General features: G+C 41.1%; 1 protein-coding gene across 2 annotated transcripts in view; it reads left to right on the plus strand.

Annotated features, from left to right (window-relative positions):
• LRP8 (LDL receptor related protein 8) overlaps positions 1–20223 on the plus strand; it is a 192437-nt gene that overhangs the window by 133853 nt on the left and 38361 nt on the right. For both annotated transcript variants that reach the window (XM_034063524.1, XM_034063525.1), the window contains exon 4: positions 13363–13491. In XM_034063524.1, the coding sequence (XP_033919415.1) occupies positions 13363–13491 (129 nt within the window). The remainder of the gene's footprint in view (positions 1–13362; positions 13492–20223) is intronic.

Raw genomic sequence — 20223 nt, forward strand, 5'->3', positions numbered from 1 at the left:
GTGGTAAATAAACGATTGGACTCACCTGTCCAGCAATCTTTACCAACTGAAGGCTTTAAATCAAAACAGGTACTTGTCTTAAAGGTATGCTGTCAGTTAAATGGGGTGTTGATGCAGAAAGACAACCTTTTGCTGTGCAGACAGTCCGCTGATCTTTACGGCCTTGTAGCTTTTAAACTGGGGAGTTCTCCCAGCCAATACACACAGATGTTGGTGAAGCTGCGCATTTTATAGGTAAAGACATTTGGCCAAGCTACTGTAAACCACAGTAAGCTGTGACACTGGGAGGTGCTCTATCTGGGAATTGAGCTGGGCATTCAGAACACTGGGAAGGAATTTAAAGGAGAAAAAAATACCCTTGTTTGGTTAAGAGAAATAGTTTGTTCATGGGTAGGGGAGAGCCACTCTCCTTTCTCCTTGCCAGCTATGGATCATCATTCATAGATCTCCAAAGGCAGTCCTATGTATCAATAAACCTTTTTGCTGTTCTGTGATCCTTGGAGATCTGGCCTTCCTCAACAAATGGAAACCAGGAGAAACCTCTGAGAAAGGACATGTCATGTGGATGGAAAACATAATCAGTGAGATTTTGCACTGCCTGATAGGCGACTTGATGACAGAGTTTTGATGGAGTTAATTATTCATCACTGAGTAGAAGCTATCTAGTATATATATATCTGCCTATACTATCTTAAATATATTGTCTGTATCTCATGTATGTATATGTACTTCTTTTCATCTCTGATCTACACAGAATGTCCCCAGAGATAAAGAGATATTATGTTTTAGAGAGAAGAAGGCGTTTCTTGCCCTTGGCAGCTTTTGCTGCCATGACCTGTTTGAAGTAGGCTGGCTGCGTTTCAGGATTGGGCCCACTGGGAAGCTGACAATCACAGTTAAAGCAGGCTCCATTGTCTGAACAAACTCTGGCTCATTTTCTTCTGATCAAAAGTACTTAGTGAGAGGTGCAGCTTGGATTCTTTAAAGCATCTCATTATAGATTATATTTAGAAGTGGGAAGAATATATTATTAATTATGAGGATGCTCTAAAGCAGAAAAGCTGTTTAATCCTGCCCTTGATGAACAGAAAAGTTAGTGTGAAGGAAGGTTATGCAATTAACAGTATATTCATTAGGAGTTCATCAGCTATCAAACTATGCTTATCTTCTGGATAGTACTGGAATATCTGACAATTTTGTAGTTACTGCTTAAGTGATAAGAGCGAGAGACAGAAACTGCTACAGGAAAATTTATATAATACAGTTTCCATATCTGTTATCTACCAGTTTACATATATATGTATATACTTTTACATCTTGGTTTAAATACTCTCCTGTTGCCTGGATAGGTGTGAGGTTTGCTGGGAAGAACTGAAGATGGAACTTGGCCCCACATGTTTATTGACTTACAGGGTTGCTAAATAGCTGCAGTGTATAGCCACTTACTGTAAGGCTCATTACAGGGGGGTTTATATCCTTTGTTCCTACAACGCCCCTTTTACCAAGGGGTAAAAGGTAGCTGATCAGTAGGTTCATCCCAGTATCATTCTGCATACTTGCTTTGATCTGTTTAGTACTCTCAACTCCGGCCTATGTACTGTCCCTGTAAAACAGAGCCAACTTTGCAGAGGCATTTCTCTAACTTCAGTGATTCTTGTGACGACTTTCAGTACTTGCAAAACATGGTAATTGTTCTGTCTTCAAGTTCAGACTGACATCTGGTAACAGATTTTTGTTATCTGTGTGATATATTCTGGTGAGCTGTTTTTTAAGCTGTGCTTGAAACCTAATTTTGATTTAAGCATTAATTTGCTTCAGAAGAAGTTGAAAAGTCAAGAGCTTAAACGTGCCAGAATGTGTATGAAATAAACTGCCTTCTGGAATTCATTTCTGGGTTTGTTGTAATAAGAATGGAGCACTTTGGTATGCATATTGTGGGGAATTCTGGAAGTTAATCTATGGGAAGAGAAGTAGATCGGTCCTGGTTCAGCAGTTCATATGAGTGACCAAGGTGATTGTGGCTGCTAGGCTTGTACTAAAGGACATTACTGTTAGTGAAAAGCATGAATTCTTTTGAGAAACTAATTTTTTAAGAGTGCCACAGATTTGAAGAGTCTTGAAAACTCTCCATCATTTCTATCCGTAAACCAAAAACCATCAAAGAACACTTGATTCAACAGAGAAGTAAATGTGTCTTCTGTCTAAAAGTATCTGTGCAGAAATTGTTCCAAGATGCTTTCAAACTGCTGAGTTACAAATCACAGAGGGAGGTATGATTGATTTATTGTGTGCTGCAATCTGGACTATTTTATCACTGAATCTATAGTGAAGAAAGTTGATGTTAATAAAGCTACAATGTATTTAGACCGAAAGCCTAGGAATAAAGAAAGAAACATTAGTACAGATCTAGAGAATATAGTTAGTACCCGTGTTGTTGTGCAGAACAGTTCTTCCCATGGTCTCTGCTAAGTCAGGCCATGAGGGAAGGGCTTTGTAAGTCAAAGCCTCGGAGTTGGGTCTGGTGTGCCCATGGGATGCTCAGCTAATGGGAATTAGTCTGTGCTACTTAGGCACACAGCTGACACGGCCAGGCTGATACCTGCATAGATGACAAAAGGCTTGCAGTAAGTCACGCTTCAGTGAAGGAAGGTGCAGGCAGTTGTTCCCTAGCTGTGAACCTTTGCCCAGCGAGGCCATCCTGGGCCCTGAGAGCTGTATTCAGCAGCTAAATGCATCAATTTGTCAGCTGTGTGGCTGCGTGAGAAAGTTTGAAAGTTGTTCAAAGATCGGTTTGCCCACAAGGCTTCGGAATCACTGATCTAGGCCAGGGAACAAGTTTTCCTTTCAAAAGTTGCATTTCTCAGGGTTAATTAGCTGACTTCCATTCATGCCTAGCTTGTGCCGCCTTAACCTCATGACTCTCATTTCTTCCTTGACACTCTTCTTTCTTCCCATAGCATGTCTGTGTTTGAACTTCGCTGATTCCCAGCCACATTACTACCAGTCTCTGCTGGGTCAGCTGTTACCTTTGAGTGTTTTATTCTCCTAAGGCTTGCTTGAATCAGAGTTGCCTTGAAAGCATCATGCATCACTAATCATGGGGGAATAAAGTGGATCGTGATAGATTTTAAAGGCTGTCTGTAGCCACACTTGCTTTTTCACAGTAGGCATCCCTGGATATAAGCGTAGGTAAAGGATCTGCATTGAGGAACACAGCTTGCTCTGTTCTCAACCATGCCAAAAATTGGAGTCCAGTTTGATGTCTGAGCTATAGGAAAGGCAAATTTCTTCCCCCACAATCTTCCCAACCTCACCCATTATTATTAATGCAAAAAGGAGGGAAGACTGAACTGCATTACAACTAGCAATGTATACACAGACTGACAGGGTAATTATGGATGTAGACAGTGGTGGGGCGGCAGGTTTGACAGGACAATGTACATCACTCGCTTCCAAAGTAGCTCTAAAAACAATAGAGTTTAAAAGAAGATGTTATGTTCAGGATAGAAAAAAGGAAATATTTTAACTGACCTTAAATAAAGCCATGTCATTGTTGGATTGTTTTAGTCTTTGCTTTTGATTGAGAGTGAAAAATGCCTCTCACAGAAGGAACACTTAATAGCTTTGCTATTAGAAAGCTCTGTGAAGAAAATGATGAGTCCTGGGTTTTAACAGGGCTGTGCATTTGCTAGTTAACAAAGTCAACTGTTCAGTTTATTGAATTATTAAATGGTTTGAGACCAGTTTCCTGCTTTATGCACACCAAGAACAAGTGGTTCTTCAGCTGTTCTCATTTCTTATTTTGATGTCTAAGTTTTCCCCTGTGTTTATTTGTAATACGTTCACTACTCTGTGCAAAGGGCATGAGCAGCTGATCCCTGAGATCAGAGATGCTCATCAGTGACCAGAAAATAAAGATTTTAGTAATGCAAAATGATCAGAGGAACACTACTATGGAAACTCAGGTTTTCAGTAGCCAAAATAATGTCTTTGTGTCACAGCTCCTCTTGAAGACATGTTCTGCCCTGGCTTAGAAGTGGAGCAGAGAGAAGGGCAAGAAGGTTTGGTTGTTTCACAAGGAGGGACTATGTTAGGGCTTCAGTGTGGGCAGGGATGGGGGGAAGCATCCAGCCACTGTGACTCCATACCTGTTTGTCCTGCTTGGCTACTTGATGGGCTTCAGTGGCATGTGTAACACCAGCCTACTTAAGTCTCTGACATTGCACTTTTTTACCCATAATTATCACCAGAGACTACTTTTGCGCTGATTTAAATGAATCCCTCGAACTCTTCCTGTAAGCAGATATAAGTTAAGTTTTCATCTTGAGTTTAAAAGGGCTTGTCTGCCTTATGACTACTGCTCCTGATAAAAGTGCAAACCTAAATCTTCTGTATAGCTATTCTCCTCTCAAAGATCACTGTAGTAGTAATTTTGTAACTGAATATAAGGAAGTAAATGGCATGATTTACAATTATATATTTCCTTGGTGTCCATATTTAATGTTGGCCTTCAAGAAACTGGCTGGGATGGAGTGGGCCCATTTTGGCAAAATCTCAGCGTGATCTGTGATTTAATCCCTGATTGAATTGAAGTCAGCAGCAAATTTCTCGGGCCAGGATTTTTCCATGAATGCTTGAATATTTCTCCATTTTTAAGTCCACTGAAAATCATGGATTTGTCTCATCCGTAGAGAAGACACACAAAGTGCCAAAATTGGTAGAAGTATGGGGGAAAGTTGGCAGATGGCCTCAGACTTCAGTTTGTTGAAATCCCCTTTTTGTTTCCCTAAACAATGAGAGCTGTGCTTCATAGTGACTAAGCTAGGCACTAGCCTGCCATTGTAGGGCAGTATTAATTTATTCTCTGGATTAAGCTGAGTAAACGTTTCTAGCGACCATATGGCTGTGGTGTCAGGAAGGATGTACAACTGTAGCATTTAGAGGTGGCACTTGGCTCCTGGTGTCTCACATGGCTAAAGGATTTCTGCATCTCTGACCAAATCAATGCTTAGAGACAGTTAGCAAACATTGAAGAGAAACCTGGCTAAGGCCAGGTTGGACAGGGCTTTGAGCCACCTGGTTTAGTAGAAGGTGTCCTTGCTGATGGCAGGGAGTGGGAACTAGGTAAGCTTTAAGGTTTCTTCCAGCTCAAACCATCCTGTGTTTCTATAATCCAGGTACTATTGGTCATAAGAAGCTGGAGGGGGTTGGACTAGATGGTCTTTCGAGGTCCCTTCCAACCCTTGGACTTCTGTGATTCTGTGACCTAGGTGGAGTACACAAGCCAAGATAGTCCAAGGACCAATGCTGAAGAATTGATAACCATCTGTGTGGAGATACGAGGTGTCCTGTGGGAAGGGAACTTTTGTTAGGGCATAAAAGCTGCTGAGGGAATGAGCCTTTACACTGATTTCAGTAATTCTCATGTGTGTAATGGTAGATAATGAAATGTGGCTGGATTGGGAGCAGAAAACCTTTATTGTATCATGTAGATCTTAAAAACCTGTCATGATCCCTTAGAACCTGCTCTCTCTGTGCTCAACCAGACTTGACAGCAGAGGAATGTCACTGTGTATTGTACAGGTCTCACTATAAAAGTGTCATTTTACAAGTGCTAGATGCTTAAAATGGAAAAGGAATTTATTTAGGCTCAACAACCTATATATATCCTGACTGTTGTTAAACATCTGATCTTGGGTTGTAAATTCTGAAACATTAGAAAGTTTGACCGTAAGAATAGGTTAAAAAAGATAAAAAAAGCTTCCTGACTCCAACTGAACCTATCAAAGGTTTCCGATAGTTTGAGGCTATAGAGGATTGTAAAATCTGCCAGTGTAACCTCTTTTACATGTGCCATTAACATTGACATGGATTTACCTGGAATGGGCCAAGTGACTTAAGGGACTTCAGTTAGCAGCAGGGCCTGTTGGGCATATCGGGTAGAGAAAAGAAGTGCCATCAAGACAACATCTTGCAAAGCTATGAGATTACTTAGGGAGACAGGGTCAGATGATTGCAGTAAGTGAACGTTTGCTGTTTAGAGAAAGACAAAATCAGCTGAAGTCCTGGCAAGTCTGACTGAGGGAAGGAAATGCTTTTCTTATCCAAGTCTGATGGTAGTTTTGATTTTTAAAGTAGGTGAGTGTGGCAATTGGGAATCTGAGAAAGATGATGTGCTAGAAGCCTAAGGTCTTTTTCTGTCCAATGTGCTATCTTGAGCTGTGCCAACATTCGGTATTCTGGGAAAGATTTGAAAACAAAGTGTATCAAGATAGATCTGAACTTGGGTAAAGAATCACTTCCTAACCCGTGCAGATGACTCAAATTGTGGGACATGAAGCTTAGTTATTTGTTATTACAAAAACTGCTGACATTTGTTTTTTCAGCCTACTATAGAAATATCTCTTTACACCATGCTCAAATACAGGTTATATTACCTATTAAAACTATTGGCAGTACCCTTGAGAATTGTTTTCTTCTCTGAGGTTGTTTGTAGTGTCTTTGAAACATGCTTTTCCTATAAAAGCTACCTCATTTTTATTCTAACAGTGAGTCTATATTTCAGTAATTGGGATTAATTCTGGGATTTTTAATTCCTAATTATTTTACTCTGATCTTAAAGGTGATAGTCACCAGTGTGATAGCTTGTTTTTTTGCAGGTTACATGCGGTCTATTCTAGACATGCTGAACCCTTTGTACACTAATCTTATTTTCTCCCTCCCTCCGGTTTTTAGGTAGAGGGATTGGAGGCTCGTCGAAGACTCCTAAGCCATGCTCTTGTAAAAAAACCTTTCTTACAAGCACACGGGAATGCACTTAATAAGGGCTGTACTATGCAGTGCAATGATGTTAAAGCTGCATAAATCCTTTTTCATTCCCCTGGGAATGGAAAATAAGTCACTCTCAAATCACACCATAGAATCTAATGTTTTATCGTGTGTATCAACTGTTAATATTGTTTATGGTATGATTTCTTGAACTTTATAGTATAGTTTCTTAGTAACCTTTCCTAATCTGTCTTTTCAGTCACTTATAGTAATTTAAGTTTAAAAGTAATGTCCATAAGTTAATTACCTTTTTGTGCAGAAAGAATAGATTTTTACTATTTCTCTGCTTTTGCATGCTCCCACAAAGGTTATTGCACATATGCGTGTACTTACATACTCAAAAACATAGGTAGCACCAGTCCAAGCTCCTAGGTCCTGGGAATCAGTGTTGTCAGCATGCCCCAGTTTTGACCTGACCCATCCTGTGCTAGCAGATGAATGGGTTGGCCTCCTCTGTCAACAAAGGCTTCAGTTGTGGTGGTGGCTTGGTCTTATTCCAAGTCTCTCTTAATTCACTTAAGCCACTATTCATGACATTGGGTTTGGCCTGGGCTTGGTTGTCTTTATTTTCTTAGTGATCTCAAGTGTGTGCTTAGTACAGCTGTGGTCACCAAACCAAATACTACTACTGGGTGCAGTTGCACTGGCTTTAGTAGAAGTTAAAAGTTAACGTAAAGCTTCTGCCCCAGGAGGCCAATGCTTGTAGTGTGTTGCTTTACATGACAGAAGGGAAGTTCACTGCCAAATCCTAACCTTTCTGGAAGCAATTAGCATTCCCCATAATATGTTCTGTCTTTGCGTATTGCACCCCAAAACCACAAACACTTCTCACTGTAAATGAGACTCTTGTTTGATGTAGTTTGGTTTGGGTTCAGCTTGGCACAGAGGACATAAGGCAGATTAAATATAACAACCATGATTATGTAACACTTTAGCAGAAAATCTGATGTGTTTTGAAGGGTTAAATGAAATAAACTAAGGCAACAGCAACTTGTCCTGGGCTACAGAGTGAACTAGTGGATGAATAGAGTAGAAGCCAGTGTGCACAGCACCCATGCTGAGGTGAGGGAAGGAAAATACCAGTGCAGACACACCATCAGCTGTAACAATAATTAAAGTCACAAGATGGATTTTGAAATGTGTTTCTTCTGCACCCTAAATACTTCAGTGGGAAAGTATAAATGGTGAGTGTAGACTGGGGTATACATTCCTATATATACACACATGCACACACACACATATATATACACACATACATAAAAAGACTATACATGCAAACTTGTGACTGAAATGCTTTTCTGAATCTCAGATCTCCAGAAACTGGGAATTCTGAGGTCTGAATTTCCCTAAGCAACCTCTACCTGTCAGCTCCCTTCTGAACAGTTCTCCTTTATGAACCTTGCTTCTCTTGGCTGGAAACATGGAGGTGGTAGTACTGTACATAGGCAGGTATGGAGATTTATTCTTGGTATATCTCTGGGATAGGTCTGCCAGCTATGACAAAAGAAGATGTAAAGGTAATATTTGAGGAGGGGGCTACCTTGATAAAACCACTTTTTTTTAAGAAAAAGGCTAGTGCTGGTGGAAAGAGGGAGGGAGGTAGGAATTTTAAGTAGTAGTGGAAGTTTTGCAGGAGCAATTTATTGGTGTGCCAGAAATTAATTAATTAATACCATTTTAATGTGGTATTTTCTCTGCAGAATGAAGTTTTGGGTTGGGATTTTTGTTCTGAAGAACCTGGGAAAAACACAGGGGACAGTCTGGAGACGATGGGGAGTTATTTCAGCAGAGGCAGAGAAACTTTTCAGATCCATAAGATGATGTATTTTCACAAGGGGCATTCTTTTCAGTCTGCTGATGAAAAGTCTTGTGGGTTTCCCACCAGTAGAAGCAGCTTAATTACATTTTGTGTGTGCTCTTAGAGTACCTGTTTGGTGAGAACCTGACAAATGGTCTTCTGAAAGTAAATCAATTCTGTTTTCTTGAGCTTTCTTGAATATACATGATGTCCGGAGCCTGAAAAGCACAGCAGTGGCACAAGAGGAAGCAAACAGTGGGGCGCCAGTTAGGCTCTATGGTTCTCTGAAAGACTTTGTAGACTCCTATAAAGAAAAAGAAGAATGTGCCATTGGCGGTAGTGAGTAAATTGAACCTTCTTGTCTTCTTTGCTCTTGTCTCCTTATAAATAAACCATTGTTGTCCATCCTTGGCATTTGCAGTTCATTGTGATAAATTGGTCTTGATGTGTCTGACATTTCAACCAAGTTGTTTAATGGTGCTTTTCTGAAGAAGCAGATCTTGCTATAACTTGCATTGGTGCAGAATATATCAAGGGTAAGAGCACTCACCATCATGTGCAGTGCTAACTCTTTCCTTTCTGGGTGGATGAAGAGGAGAGTAGGAAGTAAACATTTTGGTCACATAAGCCCAAAAGGCCAGGGTGTGTGTAAGCAGTGTGGAGAAACAGAACTGTCAGGTCTGGACTGCAGTTTATAAAAGCCTGTTTAGTAGCGTGAACACCATAGAGTCCACTTGCTGCAGCATCTTGGGGCCCAGAGGAAAAAGCCCGACTTGCTGAAATAATGCAGAAGCATTTTCATCAGACTTTTGCTTTGTGTTTTATGCTAGATCCCCTATCTGTTATCTGTCAGTGCTTACAAGTTGTTGGCTTCCATGCAAAGTTTGCTTGGATGCAGAAACTGCTGGAACACAGAGATTTGATGAACTGTGACCAACAGCAGCTTCTGTTGCTGCATCCCTGAAAGGTCAAGCTTTGATTTATATTTTTTAAATGGCTGCAATTACTCTGTCAGGGAAATGATTAACACAAAAATTGCTTTCCATAAATAGGAGTCTTCTGCCCATACCTTTCCAAACCTTTCAGCTTCCAAAAGCTATTAAGCATCTGCCCACAGCAGCCAAGCAAAAGGAATGCCTGTACTTAAACTGTGACCAATAAATAACTGGATTGCTGGTTAATGATCCCACTGTGTTACAATGCTGTGTTATAACTTTTTTTTACCTTCCTCAAAATCAGGTGTGTGGAAAGTGTTCTTACCTGTCTCGACCCATTTAGTTCTCCATGGAGATTTACTATGAGGAGGAAACAGCTGGTCCTACTTGGCATCAAAACACATTTTCTTTTCCATTTTGTAGCCTGAGCAATAAGAACTAGAACAATTTTTTGGGATATGGACCAATAACCTGATTAACAAATGACTACATGACTATTTCTGGTCTCCCAGTTTTCCCAGAATGCCAGTCCAACTGAAACCTTGTTCTTGAATGTGCTCCACAAACGCAGTCAGGAGACAAACTTACAAAGTGCAAAAGCATGTAAATCCAGTTGGAGTAGTAAATCTAGCAAGGAAAGTTACTTTTATCTCGTGTATTCCAAGTATGTGTTTACTCATGGTAAAAACTTGGGGTGGCCTAGAAGCAAACCTCATCACAGAGCTCACCACTGGATTGGTTTGGGAGGGGGAGAAAGGGGCACAGTCCAGTGCTCTGTCCCATGCAGCCACAAGGGAGCTGTAACCTCCTTGCCCTCCATCTTACTGGCCCTCGGAGGCAGCTCCTCAGCAGCCAGGGCAGCTGGGGTTTGGTGGCCATGGAGCTGCACACCTCAGAGCTGAGAGGCTTTGGAGGCCTTGATGGAGGACTGCTAAAGCCAGGTTAGCTGTTGGAGACCCCAGTCATGTCATCCTTTTGTGCAGTATTTGTGGCAAAACCCCCTGTTTTGACCAACACTGCTACGCCCTCAGGAGCCAAGGCAGCCCTGCTGTTGGGGTTGGGACACCTTCCCCACTGCAGAGCATTGTGCCTCCCTGACCTCCCCAGGCCTCTTGTGCTGCCTCATACACACAGCCTGTGGCCATTCCTTCCCCAGAAGTTGCTGGTTTTGCCTCAGAATGGCCACCTTTCTCCTCAATGGCAGTGAGGTGAGGCCCCCAGCACCTTCCCTCCCTGGCCCCTGCAGGCTCATTCTGCCAGAGTGTGGTCTGTAATCCTCGTGAGGCTTTGTAAGGAGGTTTAAAAACCAAAGCTATTAAAAAGCCTCCAGGCTCCCACCTGTGCTTGAGGACTGGATGAGGCTGGCAGAAGCAGTGTGTTTGGGGTGAGAGCTCTGGGCTGAGGGGCTGTGGGGCTTCTAGGCCAAATGAATGGTCTGACCGCCATTTTGGTTCTTGTCTGAGGGGGCTGCTGCTTGCTGATACAGAATATTTTTCCTGCTGTACCCAGGAATTACTTGGGCATGTTTAAGGATGGTGCACCCCAGCATACAGCTCTGGGGATGATGGTGTCCGGAGCAGTGAGACATGCCAGCTCCCTTGAGGCTGAGGGCAGGCACCGTTTTGCACAGTTGTCAAGTGACCTGGTTTTCAGACGTGCTGTCTCACTTCTGTGGAAGGACGTGAGTGCTCAGCACAGCTGAGCGTCCCTGCAGTTACAAACCTGCAGCTTAGAAGGACCAGGCCTGACGGAAACACGTAGGACATGGGTCCGGCCTGTGGGTGGGCACCCATGTGAGCTGGCAGACATGTTGTTCCTGGGGAGTGGTGTGTGGAGCCTTTCCAGTGTTAGGTGATTTTTATTACTAACTGCTGGTACCATACTCAGAAAGCCTAAGTAAGGATCCCTTTTCCATCCCCAACCCTCCATCATGCAACATTCATAATGTTATTTAGGTATGCAGTGAGCAAATTTCAACAAAAATGCTGTCTTGCCTCAGGGTTCTAAAACTTCAGTGACATCTGTTATTAACTGTATGTAGTAAGACCTAAATTTTCTTGATATATTGCTTGCCCATAGCTTCTAGAGACTGCTTCTTATAGCACTTTAAGGTGCTAAAACGAAGAAATCCGGGGATTAAGTGGCACTGCCTTCTAAGTGGCTGATTGATGCTTTGGGGCTGTAAGATGCCCCTCTACAGCCTTCTTGTGCAGGTGGAAATGCAGGGTTAGCATTTCCATCTTCTTTTACTCAGCACATGGGAAACAGATTGACTTTGCATAAACACCTTTACCAGGGCAGGGTGATGGAAAAGTTTTAATGCAGAAGTTCAGTTCCTTCCTTTTCAGTAGACCTGCAGTTGCATATATATATATATATGTGTGTGTGTGTATACATACACACACACACATATATAGATCTCAATATAACCATTAATACCAATGGAAGAACTATTTGAAAACATGTAATTTTTTTCAAGAGAGAAATTGGTCTGTTTAATAAGCAAATCCTGCCAAACTGGATGATGATTCCAGAATACTAAATAATTGTTGAAGCTGTGGAACATTATGCATTCAAGCAGCCTTGTCACAATAAATGTAGATCTGTTGCTCTTTACACTAGTATGAAAAAAACCCTAGGAATTTTGGCAATGCAGAATAAGAGAACAAGCTTCACAGCTTACTTGGTTCCAGATAAATTTGTCAGGTTTTTTTTCATAGTTGTATACTTGCATGTACTAGCATTATTGCTTCTGCATGTCCTCCTGTGTCTCCATGTCTTAGATCACAGTCGCCTTTAATGTAGACAGTTAAGTTTAACATGTGTTAAGTTCATGCTTGTGCTTGCCACTTTTTCCCGAGGTTTACTGACCATAATCTGCCTAGATCGTTATGTTTAGAAATTGCCTTGTAATGCCAAACATAAAAGTAAACCCTTTTGCTAAAATGAGGCAATTTGTTTTTCCTGATACGAGGTAGTATTTTCAGAGTAGTTTATCCAGTACTACTGCTGCTGTGTGCAGGGTGTTAGTGTTTTAATGGGAAAAAACAGTGTATTGGGGGTTTGAGGTGGTCAGAAGGCAATGTCCTAGGTTCTTAGTTGAAATCCCTGTTGATCCATTGAAGCAACTCTGTGTATTTGTTTTATTTGCATGTTCCTGTACAGTTGCATTCCTGAAAGGGATTGGCTGGGTCAGGAACTGACTGGAAGGACAGGAAGGTCCTTGTTTCTGGGGAAGCCTGTGCAAGGACACCTGATTCAAGAAGCATGTTGCAGAGAGAAAAGTGGCAGCACAAAGCTGGGCATTTCTATCCCATGCATAGATTGAGATAACAAGGAGAAGGTGGGAAAAGGCCACCAGGCTCCAAGAATGTTTAAAGAGCCGTGGGTCCTATGCACTTTTTGTTGCAGCTCGGGGTCCTTTGGATGGCCAGAAGTAAGACCTTGCGTGCAAGAAAACGCTAGGTAGAAGTTGCATATAAACCTGACTTCTGTTCTTGTCCCCTAATTTCTTTGAGTTTAAAATTAAGTTTCTGGGATTTTGTTGAAATAAACAGTGGTGCACTTTTTCTGTGTTTCTCTCCCTTCCATATAGGTTTTGTATTCTCTTTTGGGTAAGACGTACAGGACATGTAAGCAGCCATACCTCAAAATCAGTGTTGACTTGAGATTTCATTACAGTATGTGTCAGGATTGAGCTATACAAAATAAAAGTAATTTTAAAAGGGTAAACAATGTTCGGAATGTCTGGAATTATGTTTAACTCACTGGGTTTTTTTTTCCTTTAATTTATTCTTCTAGCCAAGCAAGTATGTCCATCTGAAAAAATTAGCTGTGGAGACTTAAGCAACAAATGTATCCCATCGTCCTGGAGATGTGATGGACAGAAGGATTGTGAAAGTGGTATTGATGAGGCTGGTTGCACTCCTGGTGAGTTAGAGTAATACTTTAATATGTATGTGACATCTCCCTTTCCAACCATGAAAGTCCTATTACAAATTGCATGTAAAGCAGTGACTTTTCTTGCCAACAAAGTCATTCACTCTACATTTGCAGTGCAAAGTAGTGAATTTGAGAGAAAGAGAGGAAAGAAGGATGCTCCAGTTGGAGCTAGCTGGAAACTACAAAGTGAACTCTGTGAAGACTTAAGTATTCTTTTGCTACTGTAGCAGAATATAGCTAGTCAGTTTAGAACATGATTGTCAGGGTTAATACCCAGATGATGTGGTAAGAACTGAAATAACCCTCCCTCTGTGGTGGCTCAGCAGCTTATGGCCATGTCATTCCTCATGCAGAGTGTAGCTCTATAGACTAAGGCTAGCTTCTGCTGGGATATAATAGATAGGCCTGGACATTTCTTTATTAATAGCTTGTTGGTTTCTGGACAGAAAGAGAATGATATACTATTTACTGTAACTGTTTTACATTCAGTCCCTAAATGGCCATTGCCTTTTATTAGGCCTTTCTCTGCTGAATGAAAGAGCTCTTTAAGAGTGTTTTCCCTCTGTGAAAACTCCTACACTATGTAATCAAGCCATTTCTCAAACTGTCTTTTTGATAGACTAAATATATTTAGTTCTTTATGCTTCTTGTTGTCAAATATTTTCTTTCAAATGAATGCTTGATTCATTTTTGTGGCTCCCTTCAGTATCTCAGCTGATTTTCCAATTTTATTTTTATACAGACCACCAGAACTTAGGGAATATCAGCCTTACCAGTCTGTGCAGAAGTAAAATCACCTTTCTAATACTGTTCTTAAGTAACTCAACTTGTTATTAAATTCTTTTGAGTGCAAATAATCCCAGGCTATTAAGAAACTCTCATGCTCTGTGTAGTTATTTGCCCATCCATCATTGTTTCTGGTGTTCTACATGATAGCAGCAATGCTATTTTTACTTCCAGATTACTAGTGAAAGGGTTGAATGATTACATGCAAGTACTCATTGATGTTTCTTCATTTGAAAATTGCGTTTGGGGCTCTAATGCCTTGCCAGTTCCTAATCCACATTATATATTTTCATTGAAATTGTGAAATACATTCTATGTTGAACATTCTGTGGTTCTGAGTAAAACACTGTGGATAAGTTTATTTCTTTGCAGTCAGCTTTGGCAAACAAAAGCTTTTACTGTCTGAGCAACCTGTTCCAGTGTTTAGCCACTCACTGTAAAAACATTTTTTCTATGTCCATTTTTCCTTTGTCACAATTCATGCTCATTGCCTCTTTTCCTTTTGCTGGACACTTCTGAGAAGAGCTGGCCTCCAGCTTTGCTATATCACCCCTTCAGATGCTGGAAAATTGCAAGATGTCCTTCTAACCTTCTCCAGGTTAACCAAACCCATTTTCCTCAGCTCCTAATTGTGTATCATGTGCTCCAGTACTATAACTATCTCATTGGACTTCCACTGGACCCTCTCCAGGTTGCCTATGTCTTTCCTGTACTGTCAGAGTGGCACTAAACTGGACATAGCACTTCATATATGACCTAAAAAGTACCATCTGAAGGAGAATAAGCACTTCCCTCAACCTGCTGCCTTCACTCTGGCTGATGAAACCTCGTATGCAGTTTCTTATGTATGAAGCTCAGTGTGAAGGTTTGATGTGAGTCACTAATTCAGTTAACTACAGATTAGATTCTCAAAGCACCTCTATTCCGTATTACACACGACTCAGAGGTCCGGAGGTAAGAGTGACAGGCTACTGTGCTCATAGTTTAGCTTATGTCGATAGCTCCAGCGGGGTTGTCTCACGAGTAAAAGGCACAGGTTGCCTCATGTTGCCTCCTGTTTAATATAGAATTAAACACTTGGATAATTTCTGAGTAATAAATTATTGTGATATGGTAGGTTGGTGATGTGATTAGATCACTGGTGCTGTGTCCTTTATGCTAATAACATTTTGGCAGTTTTCAAGTATTTTATTTGTTTTCTGGATGAATCTCTTTAGTGTTTTCACTGCAGCACATACATTTCCTCCCCCCCCCCCCCCTTAGAATGGGAAGCTTGAATTAGAGACAAGTTCAGAAGATAATTGTAACTGCTGTTGGAAAACATTACTTTTCACAATATGTGAGTTAGTGAAATTAGAACAATTTTTTCCACTGGTGGCTGCCTCCCCTAATTTAATGCTGCTGCTGGTGCTTACACCAGTAGGGGTTGTCGCGTGGAGTCTTTCATTTATCATAAAGATCTACTTGAAATTTCTTTGAACTTCTTTTTTTTCCAAACGCTAGGTAACTGCCAACATGAATGTGAATATATTCTGAATGCCACATAATTTCAGCATAATGATGCTATTAATGGATTTAGAAATAGCTGAGTGTTTCTCTTCTGGATGTTTCAGCATCTTTAGTCCTGCTTACCTTACACAGTTTTAGTGCACATGCAGGTTCTTAAAATGGTAATTTACATCTTCTGATGGTTGCTCGGTAACTCATGGGAAAAGAATCAGTGACTTTTACCTAGTTCCTTCTGTGACTGAATGTTTTCTCTGCACAGGCTGCTACCTTGGTGGCTGTACACTGTCAGTCTCTATGGAGGGGTTGCTGCAGAGTCTGAATGTGGGATGGGTTAAACTGTGGTAAGAGGACCAGGCAGAAAAGCACTGACAGGCAGACTTGGAGCTTCCTGGGTGGGGGCAAACATCAGAAGCTTTTGGTTCTAAGGTCTGTCGACTCAGTATTTTTCAAAGGCATTAAACTTGCTTCAAAAAGGAAACAGGAGGCACTGCTGAATGGCTCAAGTGGGAGCATTTTCAGTGAGGTTGTTTGTCAAATTAAGGTGTTTTCTCCATGGATAAGAACAAATGGCTTAGCCGTTTTAAACTCTCAGAGTTTATGGAGGATTGATAGCTATCCTGTCTTTTATCCAGATCCGATAAACCTCACTAAGCCTATATCCACTGATATTTGTTAACATACCCGTTTCTTCTCTGTGTAGAATCCTCTTTTATCCATTTTCTCTTAACTCTCTCTTTTTTTGTTGTTTAACCTCTGCACTCATGGTTTTATTCTCACTGTCTGTCACCTGCAACCCCTTGGAGCAGATCAACCTGTCATAGCTGAGGCTGCACTGCTCACAGAGCTGACCATATTGTCTATAAATAACACATCTTTCTGGATAAACATTTAGAAGGGAGTTTATTTATGCTCAAGATAATTTCTATGGTGAGAGCCTGTATGTGCAATAAACAAGAGGAAAATGACTTGAAGATACTGTGAGGGCATCCAGAAGAAAAACGCTAAGCTCTTTCTAAATCCATATTAACAAAACTATTAGTTCTATTTCAAGCTAATGTGACACTTCAAATATTTTAATTATGAATACTCCTATTTTTTATAGGAACAGCTAGCTCTTTGTATTACTGTTAGGGTGGTGAGGTACTGGAATGGCTTGCCCAGGGAGGTGGTGAATGCTCCATCCCTGGCAGTGTTCAAGACCAGGTTGGATGAAGCCTTTTGTGATATGGTTTAGTGTGAGGTGTCCCTCCCCATGGCAGGGCGTTTGGAACTAGATGATCTTGAGGTCCTTTCCAACCCTAACTATTCTATAATTCTATAATTCTATAATTAAAGTTCTTCAAAAGGACTTAATATGGAGTTTATGAACATTACTTGAGCCTGCATTTCTATGTTGGTAATTTGTACCACTAATAATACTGTGCTGGTTACAGATACAGGAGCAGGGCTTGGTTGTGCTGAGGCTATGCAAGTGCCTGTCCCTGTGTCAGAATGTTCACAGACCAAGTCAAGGGGAGGGTCCACTGTGGTTATGGTGGTAGAATCATCTAAAACTGTGAGAACAGTTCAAGTGTGTCACGGTTCTTACTCCTGTGTCTGCTTCTGGCCTCCAAAACTTGCTTTTCAGATACCATTCTGGATTTGATAATTCTTAATGGATTTTTCTTCTCAGAAATGTTTAATTGAATCAGTGTGAAATTTATCCAGCATAGTCACTGTAGGCACTGGCACAGACAGCTAGAGGAAGAAAGCTGCTGTCCAGAAATTTGGGGACAGAAGTATTGATTATGAATAAGAGACTCTTCTGTTTGGGTTTGGTTTTCCTTTGTGCTTTTTATGAGCCACCTCTTTGGTGCATCATCTTGCACAAATGAAAACAAACCGTGCTTTACATCCCTCTCCTTTGCTTTTGGTCACTGTTGAAGACTTGCTGTTTTGATTAGCACCCTGTGTGGTCTGAAAAAGATTTGTCAAAGCAATCCTCAGAATATCTTTCCTTCAAGGAAAGAGAGAATTTGCAGTCTTGTATGATGTCCTTGTGCAATCACTTTTAGACAAAAGGGCTCAAGTGCAGCTAGCAAGATCTGGGTTTACCTGCAGGTCTGCTAAAAAAACCCAGACAAATAATGTCAAAGAATGGATAAATCAAGTATTTCCTTTGGGTTTCTCATCTGCCTTAGGAATAAGCAAAGCAGACTGTATTCATCTGAAATAAGGATCCTGCTTGCTGTGTCTGGAGTGAGAAACAACAATTTGATAGATGAAATCCAGCAAAATAAAAACTTCCAAAGAGATCTGTCAGCTTCTGCTAGCCTGTTAGGCCTTGTCTGGTACCAGTATGAGGAGAGCAGTTATTTTCATAAGCATTTACCCCATCATACTGCTTGGAAGCCATTATCAAGGGATGGTAAGGCGCTTCATTGTTCTTGTTCACCCATGAACAAGACATAAAAGTGGTGTGATTTTCACCTGTGGAAGAACTTCCCAAGGAAGCAATGGAGGCTGTGACTTACTTAACCTGCAGTGGATTAAGTACCAGTGATTAGGGATTCAGATTTGTGTCTGCAAGGCTGTAATGGCACCAGGGATTAATAGTGGTTATTAATCCTTACATGTAGGTAGCTAAATGCCTGTCTGCCTAAATAATTCACTTCCAGGTAGGCTTTAAGTCCACTGCTAATGTCCAGTGCAGAAGCAACTTCTGAAAATGTATCTGCCTTTTTTAAACAAAAGAGTATACAGAAGAATAACCTCCTTACTTTTTCAGTTCTTCAAAGCAGAAGTAATTTGTTTCCTTACAACACTAGAAGTGTTGTAGTCATAGGTCAGGTTTAATCCCCTAAAATAGATACCAACAGTTAATAATGTAAGAGCAGTCTTAAATTTCCCAGCTTGGAGGTGCTGGCATCTTATTTCCCTGGATGAGGTTTTTTTTTGCTCCCGCTGTCCCTAACCTTTGTCACAATTGATTTGATACGCTTAGGAACACATTTACTGAGACTAAAAAGAGAAATTAAATATGAGAGACTGTAATTAAAGCACCACAACTCAGGATCAGACTGGACTTTGCTAACTAGTGACTAGTAGACTATCTAGTTCCAACCCCCCCCCCCCTCCAAAGTAGACTATCTACTGCAGAACTTGTTAGATCTCTGCTAGGAGAGGTACTAACCAGTGTTTTCTCAGCTGCTCAGGAAGGCAGAGATCATTTCAGTATGGCTTTAGAACAAAAGAGATAACACCCTGTAGGAGCTGAAGTAGTCAGTGAACGCCTTTAATGCACACATCACTTGTTCCTCCTGGCGGGACATTGGGATGCTCAACAAAGCAAGCAAGCCTCTGGCCCCATCTGTTCTGGTTGTTTTATTGGTTCTCACCTGGGCCACTTCTTGCATGCAGTATGGAAATAATGTTTTGCAGATGAGGAGTTTTGGAAGTGGACAGTTTTCCCAATAGCCAGATACAATGAACTGATGTATTTATTGATATATCGATAGCATAATAAGCTATTTTCCCATACCAAGATTTATTCTGCTTAACAGAGATAGCAATCCATGGGACCTTGGGCAGGTAACAGACACACACTGATCTCATAAAGATGTTAAAGGGTGCGAGTCAGCAGTTCCTGCAGGAATGTCATGACAGTGACACCCTCATTACTGAGAGCATCTTCTTTTGGACCCTGATCTTCCAGCTTTTCATTGCTGACCATATATTTCAGAAATCATTCTAGATTTTCAGCCTTATGATATACCAGACTAAAAGTTAACAAACTGGATAGAGTTTCTTAATAATGGAAACAGCAGTAAGCACAGTCTTGCTGAAAGCTACACCTCCTTGCCATGGTGGCTCACAGTCTTCACAGTTCCATGGTATGTATATCATCTAAAAGATCCTCAGAGCAGGAGCTTTTCACTTACTCTTTCCTGGCAAGGCTTCAGACACGTGTGATTTTCCATAAAAAGCAGCAGTGCCTGCAGCAAGAGGTCCTTTTCTTGGAAGATCCAAGTGTAGAAAACTTTCAGAGTCAACTATTTCCAATGACCTGCTCAGTAGTCCTACTGTCACCTGAAAACCATTGGCAGAAGGCAGAATTTAAAGCAGGCTAAAGCTGGTCTGATCCCTTCATCATATCCACCTGGAGATGAGCCAGCTGGAATGGGTAAATTACAAAGCTATTTAAAGCTACCTTCCTTCTCACTGCTGCTGCACCTACACTCACGTGAAGTGACCTTTCTGTTGACAGTTAAATGTTTTATCATCTTTTATCATTGTCCTATAGCAGTAAGGAGCATCATGTCATCTCAGCATCATTTTCTTCTTCATGCAGAAGAGGGTACCTGTGTTTTCATCTGTCACACTTCCTATGTGACTACCTATGGGGATTTGACCATACTGATTGTTTGTTCCACATCTCCAGAGATC

The sequence above is a fragment of the Melopsittacus undulatus genome, chromosome 6 (assembly GCF_012275295.1).
Source record: "Melopsittacus undulatus isolate bMelUnd1 chromosome 6, bMelUnd1.mat.Z, whole genome shotgun sequence".
Taxonomy (NCBI): Eukaryota; Metazoa; Chordata; class Aves; order Psittaciformes; family Psittaculidae; genus Melopsittacus; species Melopsittacus undulatus.